This window comes from Sinohyriopsis cumingii, chromosome 17 (assembly GCF_028554795.1).
Source record: "Sinohyriopsis cumingii isolate HCF-2022 chromosome 17, ASM2855479v2, whole genome shotgun sequence".
Classification (NCBI taxonomy): Eukaryota; Metazoa; Mollusca; class Bivalvia; order Unionida; family Unionidae; genus Sinohyriopsis; species Sinohyriopsis cumingii.
Window position 1 is genome coordinate 74,157,476 of NC_142977.1, and position 14,766 is coordinate 74,172,241.

Sequence of the window (14,766 nt, forward strand, 5' to 3'; positions counted from 1 at the left end):
AACTAGGAATATTAATCACTGTGATTTTCATGCAGTCTCCAAAGGTAATGTACTAGGTAAAGTGTTAAAACTGAGGCATGTCAGAGTACGTAGGGTCACCACCTCAAAAATCTATATTTTTCTTCTGGAAAAATATGTAAAGCACTTATTTTCTATATGCCGAAAAAACAAAGTATAAAATAAGAATCTTGGATATTTCACCTCAATTGTAGTGAAGGACATTTTTCAGTTACAAAGCATTCAGATCCCATCTGTGCCTTTACTAAAGGATAAACTAGAAAATTTGAGATTTATTTGTTTATAAAGACTTTGTAAATGATTACCAAATACATTTGATTCATTTTGTTTGCAGATATTGATGAGTGTGCTGATGTGGGTCGGCCGAGATGTTCTCACATTTGCTCCAACTTTAATGGCAGTTACTCGTGTACTTGCTATGAGGGGTATACTATGGAAAGTGATAACAGTACCTGCTTTCCAGAAGGTCAGTTATGATGATGTCATGGTGGTTGTGGTGGTGATGGGTGAAATGGTGTTGGGGGGGGATGATGGTGGTTGGGATAATTATGATGGAGGGTTTTGATTGATGAACATGATGATAATGAGTGGGTGATAAAATCAACCATTCATCAGAGCATTGTCATTAGATCATCACCAGTCAGTAAAATGATTCTCTTACATAGAAGGGGGCCTGGGTGGCCAAGTGGTCTAAAGCGCTCTGTTACGGATCACTGCCATCTCACCTGTCTGTGTGGGTTCGAGTCACTGATTCGGCTAATGTGGGTATGTGAGAAAGCTTGCCAGTAGCTTCTTGTGGGTCGGTGTTTCTTTCCGGGGTTTTTCAGGGTTCTTCCTCCACCATTAATACTGGCCACCTTGCATAGCCTATCGTGTGCTGAAAAATGGCGTTAAACCCCACAACAACAACTTGCACAGAACAGACAGGTATGGCAACCATGAATTTACTGAAGTCCCAACCCCACCCTATACAGGTCCCCATGCCAAAATTGGTGTACACATGTGATAGCAGACTTGAGAAATTTAACAGTAGCCAGAGACCTGCTTTTGTTATTGAAATGTAAATGTATCTTGTTGCTTTAAAAATTTACCTTATCATATTTACACAAGATGTGTCTACCGTAAAATGTCTGCATTATTTTAAATTATTACCCCTCACTACGTAATATGGGAGGATATAGCTCTTCCTGTCTGACTGAATATCCGTAACATTTTAGTCTCTGAAGCACTTCTCTCCAGGTTAAATACTTTTAGCTCAAAAACTACAAGTACTCACTTGATCATAAAGAGAACAATTACTAGTCTGAGTATAGTCTTTATTTGTTTGTCTTGCAGATTTAAACCCTGGGTGAGACTGGTCAGACAACGTGTAGTTTTTCTGGTTGTCATCCTTTGACAACAAGTCGGACTTGTTTGGGAAAAGTCAACATAAATTGGGTAACAAATAATCTGATTATACTCAGGGCAGCAAGATGGAGAGCAGCAACAAGCATCAGTTAGTCTCTGATATCAAAAGTTTGGATTGGATATGTGGATCACACATCCCATACACTGTTCCAGCCTCAAGAACTGAAGTGTCATGCCAGCCTAGATGGCCATATTCCTCTATGACTGGACTTGACCCTATATTTCTGATCATAATGGGCCATGACAACAATTTGATCATACAGATCAGCCAAAAATCAAACTTGTCCAGTTCCTCAACTTGCATAGTGGTGCCCAGCTTCTCATGAATAGACTCTCCTGCAGACAACTTCCAGTCTCTTACTACATGGTATCTCCAACACTTTTGACATACAACATCCATTTTGGGGCCTCAAGTTTCAAGAGGTCTCTTCACTTGCCCTCAGGTCTGTCATCCAATAGACTCTCCTTAGTGACTTTGGAAGTAATGGGATCTGGCCCATTGGTGCTGCAAGGGTTGTGGGCCTCCATCAACATTCTTCTCCAGCTACTTTGCAGGTAGTGCAAGAGATGTTGACTTAACTACCTTCCTCTGTGTTGATAATACTTGCATTCAAGTCCCCATGTCATTGCTAGATCTTTGGTAAACGAATCTCCACCTTGCAGGTTTGAACTGAAGTTTTCCCACCCATTCCCCTTGATCTTCTGTCTGTCTTTTCTCCACATCACCTGCCAGGTCTACATATCTGACAAGATTTTACTTTCAGCTGCTTCCACAATCAATCTTTTTTGGTCACCACCACAGAACCCATCATTGCCAATTTCTAAAGACCTTGCGACCACAAGGCTTGACTATATTTGTATAATGCTGTATAGCAAGGGAATAAACAAACAGCCAAAGTACCCTCTTGCACAGCAGATGCATGGACTGATTACATGGATCAAACATCCCATAACCATTCCAAACATAATGAGTCTGATGCCATTCTCCCAGATGACCTACTTCCATGTCAATGGGCCTAGTTGTATACAGTGGATCATTGGGACCTCAACCATGACATATCCAGGTTAAGTCCAGCATCAATTAGTTTAGTCACAGGAACAAGTGGGGCATATTCATGGGATAAGACTTCATAAGACACAACAGCCTAAAACCATAATAGCTGGTATGAACATAAAATGGATGGAAAAATGCAGTGCCCTGTTCCTCCACCTCAGAGACCTCTTGTGGTCCAAAATACTCTTGCAACGAAATCTATTTTCTTTAATTATCACGTTGACAGAATATGCAGCATACCACCATCCCTTTGTCTTGGGTACAGCAGAGAGATTTGCAAAGTAACCAGCAAGATTGCAGGTATGTCCCCAGAGCACATGCCACTAGGCTGGGAAACAATCCTGCACCTAACTGAAAGTTAAAGGGATATCGATAGTTTTTTTACCAGCATACCACATGACCATCCTGATCTCAATGACATACATACTGGCCCCCCATTCCCATTCCTATCAAGATCCCGATGAGAAGGTTCAAATCTTTAGTGGCTGAATGGGGAAGATTTACCATGTCCTGTAGACCCACCAATAGTACCTGGGGACTCGGTATCTTGTTCAACATATGTAATAAGCTTTTGGCCACAGCTTTCTAAGCTGCAATGCAGCACTTACAAGTTTATCTGCAAATTAAGCACATTCAGTCAACCCTATTATACTCTTAGGTTTGTGATGGAATATAACAGGCCCTAACACTGTCCATTGAGAAGACTGTGCAATCAGTGTAGACTTACAAGTGTTGTGATTTCACACCCCACTCAAATGACTTTCACAATTTCTGTGATTTCCCTGCAGCATGCAACAAACAGACAGTTATATTTTGGAGCAAGACATGTATTTTACTTGTTACTTTCCTTTCATTCTTAATCTCTTTTCAACACGAACACCTTGGACCTTTTAACCTTTCAAGATTTGGTTGACTATATTGAGTAAGAAGAATGTTCCCCCAGGAAAGGGATTTGAATACATTCAATGGTTAAGTTCAGTTCCTCTTTGGAGGAATCAGTCTCTTAGAATTGTTCACTGGCTGAGTTATGCTCATTAATACAACAGTGGACATCTTTATCCTTGGATGCTTTTTGAGCTCTCATAACAGTGATTATGTGGTCCAAGTGGAGACCTAACTTTAACGTTTGAGCCACCTCTCAGTTGGCAACCATTCAAGGCTGCATCATGATAGCACATTGGACTCTAATCATTATCTCTGCAAACACATTCTTCAGCAATCACAATTACAATGGTTGCAAACAGATTACTGGGAGGAGCCTACCATACTCGGACTGGCATAGGAGCATGGCCATCTCAGCATGTATATTTTTATGTCCATATCATCGTATGGATTCCGGGCTTTTTAAGCCTGTAATTGGTAGCTGGCAAACCTGCACAGGAGTTCTCATTCTGCCCAACTTCATTGTGGTGTATGATCTCAAACAGCAAAGTGGAATAAACACCTGGACCTTTGCATTATTGTTTCGGATTTTCTTAAGTGGCGTCTTCAGTGACAATCCATGTTTCGGTCCAGCATCTCCTAGGCTGGCTAACATATTGGCAGACTCGTTTGTCTGCAATGAGGAACTCGTACAGATGGAATGGCTTTTCCATACTTGATGGGATTGAATTATGATGGACGTTAGTTACAAGGTGGAATGCCACCTATCCTGGGCCCCAAGTTCTGGCTGTTGCTGCTTCCTATACATTGGAATGGTCAAATGTATATACATCTGACACCTTGGATTATGAATGTGTAATATGAACTAAAATTATGAGTATCTCTTCATCCTGGGTTATTATGGCAAGGCAATTGGAATATAAAATCTGGTTTACAGCAGAGTACTTATCCCAATAGAGACATCCATTCCGTAATGGTTAACTTTCTAGGCTTTTAGATGAGAAACGTTTAACACATTAACCCCTAGCGACGACTTAACGGGGCAGGAGGTAGTAGCCTACTGCTGAGCTCTGTAGCGTCATGGTCATGAATGATACACTGAAGTGGGTGGTATTATAGAAATGTAGACAGATGTAGCTCTACAATGATACCAAATCTGGAATATCTAGTTGCACTACAAAATACAGATTTAAAAAAAACTGGACCAGACTTTCTTCTACCCAAAATTTGCCTGTGGTCGGAATCAGATTTTTGTGACTTTGTGGTCTCAGATCTAAGGCAAACTGGTATGAACTGCAAACAGACAGATGAGCCTTTACAAAAAGTTGGATAAAAAGAGTGGTCTCTATACATAAATAATGGCTCTGTTTAGCAACAAAAAAACGACCTGCTTTGTCATTTGCATTAGCTCTGGATGGCAGAAGCAGTGAATATATGCCTTATCAGTGGACCCAAATTGCAGTTCCAGCAAGATGGGTCAGTTTCACTCATGACCGGACCCTCTTTCATTGCCAAAAACAGGCTCCCATCCATGAGTAGCCAGAGTTTTGTAATGAAATTACTCTCCACTCTAAATACTTAAGTACAAGCCTTGAATTGGTATCTTAAATGACAGAGCCATTGCATCAAGGGAGATCACTTAGTTTTACCTTTCAAACAGTAACAAGATATATTGGCACAGACCTTTCATACTGGATTGAGTGGGTTATTTGCCGATCTGCACATCAAGAAATAATCCTAGTTCAAATGAATTTGTTGCTCATTTCAGTTCACAAGGCTAAAAAAGTTGCCATAAGCATTTCATTTGACCAAATCTGTTCTGACATTATCCAAGGCAATAGGATGGAGATTGGACTTGACATTCTTCAGTTTTTATCTCAAAGATCTTTCATCCCAAATGGCTCGACTTGATCTGGTAGGTCTTGCTGCAGTAATGTAAGAGGTCACCTTTCCAGATCATTTGACAGCTTCCTAAGATGCAGCCTCCTGACTTATGCTGGATTATTGGGAGGGAAAATTTTCCCTTTTTGAAGTTCCTTTCCAACAGATGGAGTCTTCTCCATTCGAGTTATCTAGATGGACTGGAGGTGGCATCTCCAGGGTAAGGGGATCTCCCTCCACCTCTTAGCTATTCTAAAGCATTATGATTGGGCAACATTTTTTAAAAAAGAAACAATTTTTCCTAGTAAAATATTTCTGAGAATATATTATACTCAATCATAATGCACATACACCCTCCCAGTCCCTCTGCAGTTACATCCATATAGTGTGCCTTCTGTTCCAGTAGTAACTGAGATATTCTTGGGATTTGTCACCAATCCCTATACTAAGGGGAGGTCACTGCCCAACCATCACCTAGGTGGGCAGATAACCTATAGCTCTTTAGCCAGGGTTGTAAGCTGTAAGGGCTGGATTTGTGAGCTAGTAGTAGTTCTCCTAAGGTATTATGACTGGGCATTGAGTATTCTCAACGAAACATATTTTGCTAGTAAAAATTGTTTTCTCATGACAGGACCAGACCCAGTGCTAATATACGATTTCTTATGACAGGTCCAGATCCAGTGATAGTATATGCAGGAAATAACAGTATCAACATTTTCAACATGAAAACCAAGAAGTCTACCCTTCTTGAAGCTGACCTTGACACTGTTCTGGACTTGGGTAAGCAAACTGAACATATCCATTTATCCTTCCATCCACCTGCCCATAGCTCATCTCTTCCAAAACTGCTGTCTGAAATTCATGTTGCGTGGTACTCACCCACCAGTGTTGTAATGGCTTGGAGTTATAACTATTGCCTCAAGTCAAAAGGTAACATGGTACTAACTTTGTGTTAACGACTTGAAGGAGTATTTATTACTTTGTTTGCCTCAAGTCAAAAGATAACATGGTACTCACTTTCTGTGTTAACGACTTGAAGGAGTATTTATTACCTTGTATCAGGATGAGTCAAAAGATAACATGGTACTCACTTTCTGTGTTAACGACTTGAAGGAGTATTTATTACCTTGTATCAGGATGAGTCAAAAGATAACATGGTACTCACTTTCTGTGTTAACGACTTGGAGTATTTATTGCCTTGTATCAGGAGGAATCAGAAGGTAACATGGTACTCACTTTCTGTGTTAATGACTTGAAGGAATATTTATTACCTTGTATCAGGATGAGTCAAAAGATAACATGGTACTCACTTTCTGTGTTAACGACTTGAAGGAGTATTTATTACCTTGTATCAGGAGGAGTCAAAAGGTAACATGGTACTCACTTTCTGTGTTAACGACTTGGAGTATTTATTGCCTTTTATCAGGAGGAATCAGAAGGTAACATGGGACTCGCGTTCTGTGTAACGACTTGAATTATTGTTACCTTGTATTAAGATGAATCAGAAATAACATGGTACTCACCTGTCCATGTGCATCAACTTGAAAGAGTATTGTTATTATAGTAAAAGTCTTACGGGTCAAAATACAAGTGCATTTACTGATATAAATTTAAAAACTAATTTTAGTTTTAAAATGTAATCGTAATATTGTGATAACAAAAGTTTAGTAAAACTATCAATCACTATGAACTTTTACAATGGCAGTTCAGCATTACACTGAATCAGGAAAGTTGATATTGGATTGAACTATTTCTAGTGCTGGGGCATTGATGTATGATCACAAGAACAAGAAGTTGCGTGCATTTTCATTAATCTCCTGTATGAATGGGACAGGAGTAACATTAAGTTTTATTCGTAACTTGTACATGCAACATTTTTCAAAATGATAATTAAGCATATGTCAAATTTAGCTAAAATAAATCTGAATTGAGAACTGGTTTCTACTGTCTTTTACATGTATGAAGGAATATAAGTATCATTTATGAATTGAAATGGGACATACCATGCAGAAGATGTATAGGAAGTTATGCAGTTGCCTCCAGTTTATTGGACAGGTGTGCCATTTTGTTTTCTTACCCGTGTTTTCCCAGGCTTTGTTTATAAATGAGAACATTGTTGCATATGTTTGTTTGTAGTGCTTCTTCCCAACTGCAGGCACATTCCCTCTTATATAGCGCATGACAAAAACTGGTTTAAATGGGTTAACTATGCTTGCTTGACTGTGCCTCGTAATGATGAAATATATTATCATTGAATTTGCTGTTAAGCATTTTTGAGGAATTTATATAATCTTCAATGGAATTTTAATGGACAAGGTGTGAAATAAAGTGAATAAACACCATTTAACGGTTTGTGTAATTAAATTCTCCAAAATGACACCTGTAGCCACAAAAAGTGACTCGACATGTACATGAGCTATGTCAGTTGTACTATAACTTGTACAGTGAAGAGTCAAAGGTAAAATTTGCAAAACATTTTCTAAATACTGCTCAGCAGAATTTAATTAAGTTTGTTAGAGGCCATTCAATATTGGACAAATGCTTCTGTTGTGCAATTGAATATAGTATAAAGATACGGAAACTTAAGAACTTAAAACAGTTGATTTCGTAACATGTGCTGTCAATGGCATTAGATTATTAGGCCTAAAAGAAATAAGTATAAGTGTTTTCACAACTGACCCATTTTTGTGGTCTGCCAACCTAGACTTTTGATAGAGTTCCAAAATGTTTAGTTTTCTGAATGTTATAATCAGTCAAGATTTCATTTCTTTTATAGAAGTAGAATTTTTGTTTCTGAAAGCTGTATTAATGTACAATTTTCAGTCAGTTTTTTAAATTATAAAATGAGAAAATGCAATGATTCATCACAAATTCCAATCATGTCAAGTCTCTTTCCACATTCATTGAAAATTAGGAATATTTGTGTTCAGTATTGTTCAACATTTTTTATGTTGAATTTATTTTGTAAAAGAAACAAATGCGAGTTAAATTTGCAATGGGTTTCCATATTAAGCCAATGTTTACGTTTTTTTTTTTTTACATTTCTTTTGGCTAACCAAGATTATTTCCGGTTTTCCTACACAGAACAAAGACATTGATTTTTTCTTATCACTATTTTCAGTAATAGGTCCAGCATATGCCCTCTACTGGACAGATTCTGTAAACAAGACTGTGTACAGCTCAGTTGTCTCCCAGGAATCGGCTCAAGCTAGCAAACAGATCATAGTAGATACAGGTCAGTGTTCTTACAACAAGATGTTCAGTGTACCTAAATTACCATGGGAGATACGGGTCAGTTTTCTACCAGCAAACATTTCATTGACCACAAATGCCAAAGATGCAAGTCAGAATTCTTCCAGCAAATGTTTCATTCCACCAAACATGCCATATTAAGATACAGGTCATTATTCTTCCATCAAATGGTTCACTCCACTAAACAAACCATAGTAGACACATGTCAGTTTTATACTATCTAACTTGTGAATGAGACACATCATTTGATTAGTAAAAAGTCATAAATTACACTAGTCTGTTGAAATTCCACACTGTGCCATTAGAAACTATGACATAATTGAGATGTCAGGACTCTTGCTGTGGTATTGTGACATGGAAAGTTGACCTTATTGGTTATTAAATCAAAAAAAATTCCAAGCTGTCAGAATATATATAATTGTCTTCTGTTTGATGATTAGAGTTTTGGTTGTTTGACTGTCACAAATGTTTTGCTGGATTAACTGACTCATCAGTTGTAAAACTCCATTTTGAGTCATTAACATTCCAAACTTCTCAAGTAGATTAGTGTTAGCTTTTTAATCTGACTTTGTGTTTTGGTTTATCTTGGTGATAAATAATGAAATGGAGAGTGACACTGTTTTAACAAATTCTCAGGTTAACAGCTTGGCGTTTCTACCAGTCCAGTTGTTGTTTGAGCCATGTCTGCAGAACTTATCAAGATGTAGCAGTCACTTTCTGGTATTTGTCAACTGTTCTGGTTTTGATCATTTTTAAAAATCATTTGAATGTAGGCTTGACATGCAGATCCTTCTCATCAGAAATTCAGAAGAATGATAAAAGAATATGAAACTTTGGCAGAGCTCGTGTTAGTAAATCATTTTATTTTGGAGCTGAGATGCCAAAGATGAAATACATATGAGCTGTGTGAAAGTGTACACAACATCCATAAGAACAGCTAGCTATACCTGCTGTGAATCTGTCCACAATATGGATCGACTTAATGTTATTTATACATCTGTCCACAACATTAATGTTGTCTGTACACGAACCCACACCATTGATTAACCTTAATATTATCAGTGTACATGTGTACACCATAGATTAACCTTCTTTGTGATGTGTACAACCGCTGACACCATTAGATTAACCTGTTTTCTGCACATCTGCCTACACCATATATTGACCATAATGTTATATGTACATGTGAACACACCATAGATTGACCTTGAAGTTGACTCAATGGAAAAAACAGCATGGGGACCTCTAATGATTTTGTTAATTTTCTTGTTTTTAAGTTATGAAAATAGTCATACAGATTCTCTTGGTATACCAATTGCAGAATGTGAATACAATATATTTTATTAATACAGTATTATAATATTTTGAAAACTACAATATCTTTTGTTACAAAAAAGTACATCTTTATTGTGGATTTAAATATTTTGTGATGTTCTTTTGTTCCTTTATGTAACAGTTTACAAGATGTGTTAACGTTCTTTTTTAGGTGTGGGATTTCCTGAGGGTCTTGTTGTGGACTGGTTGACTTCTAATCTGTACATTGTGGACACTTTGTTTGGACACATACTAGCTTGCTCTCCCAGGGGAGACAACTGTGTTATTATTCTGGAGAATCTTTACAGTCCAGTTGGTATTACTCTGAATAGTCAGTCAAGGTAATATTGAAAAGGTCATCATCAGCACAGTTTTTGAATATTTTGTATGAGTGCCAATTTGGCATGCAATTTAACAGTTGGGTTCAATATTTTTCATTTAAGTTGGAATGAAAGAACAGAAGAATGAACTTTTCATATTGAATGGGACTTGATAATTTTATCGGATGGGATTTCGTCATTCATATTGAATGGTACTTGAGCTTTTAGATGGATGGGATTTGATTTTTTATATTGGATTGAACTTGATCTTTTATATTGGATGGAACTTGATCTTTTATACTGGATAGGACTTTATCTTTCACATTGAATTGGACTTAAGCCTTCATATTGAATGGACACAAATGAAAAATTTCATTATCACATGACAAAAACTAAGTTTTTGATTCAGTATACAAAAATTATTGTCGTGAAGACAGATATCACAGATAACTTGATCATTGTGCCTTTACCTGCTACAGTGCTATGGCATTTTGGACACCTTGAATGCTCTGCCTTTACAAGGTACACTGTTATAAACTTTTGGGCAACATGAATATTGTGCCTTTATCTGGTACAATGCTGTGGCATTTTGGACACCTTGAATGCTCTCCCTTTAAAAGGTACACTGCTATAAACTTTTGGGCAACTTGAATATTGTGCCTTTATCTGGTACAATGCTGTGGCATTTTGGACACCTTGAATACTCTGCCTTTACAAGGTACACTGCTATAAACTTTTGGGCAACTTGAATATTGTGCCTTTATCTAGTACAATGCTGTGGCATTTTGGACACCTTGAATGCTCTGCCTTTACAAGGTACACTGTTATAAACTTTTGGGCAACATGAATATTGTGCCTTTATCTGGTACAATGCTGTGGCATTTTGGACACCTTGAATGCTCTCCCTTTACAAGATACACTGCTATAAACTTTTGGGTTAGTGATCCTACACCTGAGCATCAATGTCCAAATACCAAATATGGGGTGGGAAGGGTGCGAGAAATCTTTGGACTACCACTAACCTTGTGAACCTAACTGGACTACCACAAACCTTGCAGACCTAACTATGTAACACCTAGGAATTTTCAGCAGTGGCCCAGTTTTAAACAGATATCCTGTTCTTGATAAATGGTCTATTGATTAGAAGGATAGTTGCTATTATAATTGTTAAATAATATACTTCTAAATCTTTGTTTTAAAATTGTTTGATACTGCTACAAATCTAGTCTCATTTTTCCACGTGCAAGAATTGAAAGGTGCAGTGTCAGAGTTGGAATGAAATGCCAAAAATTGTGTTCTTCCTTCTTTCTTTCCACTCTAAATATAAACTGTTATAAACAGAATCTTGAATAGGTAATGAGCTTGAATTTATAAAGCTTGTTGAATAATGTCCAGCTTTTGTGAGTCAAGGCTGGTCAGAGCTGGACATTATTCAGCAAGTTTCACATTCAATATTGACCATTGCAGCTCTTCCATATATGAAATTTATTATTTGTTGTGATAAAATAATTTCCTGTAAGTAAATGAATGCTTGGTTTCAATCAAAAAATTTCCATATGACAGGTCTTTGTATTGGACGGACTGGGGCCAAAAACAGGACCTCAAGTCGGGTCAGATAGGGCGTACAGGGCTAGATGGAGTAGGGAAATTTACCCTTGTTACCGGACTGTCCAGGCCCAGTGGCATTACACTTGACTACTTCTCACAGCAGCTTTTCTGGGTGGATGAGGACAAACTGCATCCTGTCATTGAAAGTGTCCGGTTGGATGGAACTGATCGCAAGGTGGGAATTGTATGCTGAATCGTTTATTGGTATCATTAAAAAGTTTGTACTTCTCATGAATTCATGCTCTAGTACATTGGCCATGGGCATAATACATTCTTAATTCCAAAAATGCAAATTTGGGATGTTATGGTTTTTTTTAAATATTGAAGATTATTATATTTCAGTTTAAGACTCTGCCTTTCCTAGCTAGACAAAGATAGCTTAAGATCAAAGGATTTTCCAAAGAAGGTAATATTTTCTGCCAAGATCCTTGTTACAGAATAATGTCCTGTTATAGGTTGACAGCAGTTGTACTGTGTATTTTTGTTCCCATGTACCTGAATAAATTTGTAAGCAAGGTTTTTCATGCTAAATTATTTCATTCATAGCTCATAAGGGAATGCATTTTAATTGGAGTGAACTATTTTTGTACCATAAAAATAGTCACTATTATAAGTAAAAGGAGCAATTATGTCTTAGAGGTGTAAAAATATAGATTTGTAAATTGCTTGTCATTTTGGGGCACTTTTCACATTAATTATACCTGTTATTTGCAAAATGACAAAACACTCAGGAACTAAGATCTAGTCATAATCATAGTCAATGACAAACTTTGGGACAAATGAGTTGGCCACATATTTATACCAGGGCTGTAATAGTGCATTGGAAGTAAGAATCAAAATGACGCTTATTAATCAATGAAAAAATCTGGTTTTCATTTTCAGTTTTTTAACTGATTTTGATGATCTGTACAATAAAATCTGTTTATTATATGCTCATTTTTTTCCCCGTTAACTTTACATTGTCAGAATCGTTCAATATTACCCGATACTGAACTCGCACGACAATACACATAGCATTCACGTGCATAAAGGAACTACTTTCTATTGTAAACAAACGATGGAGGCAGATGCCAGCACTTTTGATTTGTGCACAAATCATGTACACTCGCGTAAGAGGCTCTTTACGTTGTGGTTGTTTAAATTTGTTTCTGAATGAAGTAAAACATGTTTCATGGACTGCAACAAACCCCAGCTGTTTTGGCACATTCCGCATTGGTACAATATTATGGATTTAGGCTAGCTACATTATATAACAGACAGAAGATAAGGTCCTTACAAATAACATACAAGTGACAAGTCATATACTCTCTTCTTTATCTGATAAGAATGGCAAAATAAAATATACTTAGTTTTACATCCTGAATGTCCTCAAAATGTATTTTCTTAATTCTGCAAATCCGAATTACATGAGCCATGTCGAAGGTTTTCAATCTGGATTACACATTTCAAAATTGTGCTGTAATTTCAATGATAAGTGCAATTGCATCCTCCTTACTGCACTCAAAATGAAATGAGCTTTAAATTCCATAGCATCTTTTTGATAATTGCAATTGAAAGACTTCATATTTTTCCCACATTATGATTTCAAACAATCATTGACAGAAACAGAAACACATTTGCAGATGTAAACACGTTTCTCCCACGCCACTTCAATCCGATGTATTTCGTGTATAATTTGCACAGATGAATCCAGTCCAAAATCGCAAACTTTCATCGAATTGAAACAAAATACCAAAATATATTCATTCCAGATCAAATGGAAACTTTGTTGCAATGCGCATTCATTCACAATATAACTGCAAATCTCAATTTGAACTAGACACGCCATTTTCTTTCGAAAGTTATGTCAAGCGTGTGACTAAGTTCAAATTTATCTGGGCGAGCTATGTGCGCATTAATAATGATGTCATTGTGTAATGACAAATCTGCGCTTGTGTATTTAGTTTGGAATACGGCATTTATTCATTTACTTTGTTTCTTGTAGTGTATTTTGTTTATATAATTAAACCTTAGGTAGAATTAAAACAAATAGCATATAATAAAAAGGTTACTGCATTTGTATGGGAAAATATGAACTCATTTTTTTGGAAGGATATACTGCACTCCCAAGGTCGTGCAGTATTCCATCCCAAAACTCGTTCATATTTTCCCATACAAATGCAGTAACCTATAATTCTGATGAAAAAATGTTTTAGAAATTGTTAAAAACCCTGCATGTTGCACACTTTGCACACAAGCTTGATATGATTGGTCAATTTTTCATAGAGGTAAATTGTCCCCTGTAGCCTCATTATTAAGCAAACTTATTTCAGAGGTCAAAATCTCAACAGTAGCGAAGTAAGGCAGAGATCAGATTCCTTATCCACGTTGTCACTTTTTAATCCTGACATATCTTGATGAACCCAGGTCTTCACACTATCTTGCAGTAAGAAAATATCTTAAAGGCCAAGGTCATTGGTAGGGATGATTGAGATATGCTGTATCTTGTGCCATTTGCAGTACCCCTGTGAGATATGACACATCATGTGCCAATTGAATTACTCCTGTGAGATATGACACATCATGTGCCATTTGAATTACTCCTGTGAGATATGACACATCATGTGCCAATTGAATTACTCCTGTGAGATATGACGTATCATGTGCCATTTGAAGTACTCCTGTGAGATATGACGTATCATGTGCCATTTGAATTACTCCTGTGAGATATGACGTATCATGTGCCAATTGAATTACTCCTGTGAGATATGACATATCATGTGCCATTTGCCATTCTCTTGTGAAAACAGGTATATCATGTGCAATTTCAGTATTCTTGCTCAGTATTTTTTTAATAAAAAAATTTAAACTATAGTTAAATATACAATTAAACCACATGCAGTCTAGGAAAGGAATATCTTTTACTAGTGAAACAAGTAATTTGCCAGTGAAATGCATAAACGTTGTGACAAATTTGTTACATCCCATTGTGCACTGTAACAGGATGAACTGGGTTGGGGTCAGATTATTACAATGAAGACACTAAGAATG

The 14,766-nt window shown here is 37.0% G+C and overlaps 1 protein-coding gene across 3 annotated transcripts in view; it reads left to right on the plus strand.

The window, feature by feature from the left end:
- Positions 1-14,766, plus strand: part of LOC149779246 (vitellogenin receptor Yl-like) — a 102,182-nt gene that overhangs the window by 19,354 nt on the left and 68,062 nt on the right. For all 3 annotated transcript variants that reach the window (XM_089939827.1, XM_089939830.1, XM_089939828.1), the window contains 5 exons: positions 353-484; positions 5,912-6,022; positions 8,364-8,477; positions 9,981-10,149; positions 11,692-11,911. In XM_089939827.1, coding sequence (XP_089795953.1) covers positions 353-484; positions 5,912-6,022; positions 8,364-8,477; positions 9,981-10,149; positions 11,692-11,911 — 746 coding nt within the window. The remainder of the gene's footprint in view (positions 1-352; positions 485-5,911; positions 6,023-8,363; positions 8,478-9,980; positions 10,150-11,691; positions 11,912-14,766) is intronic.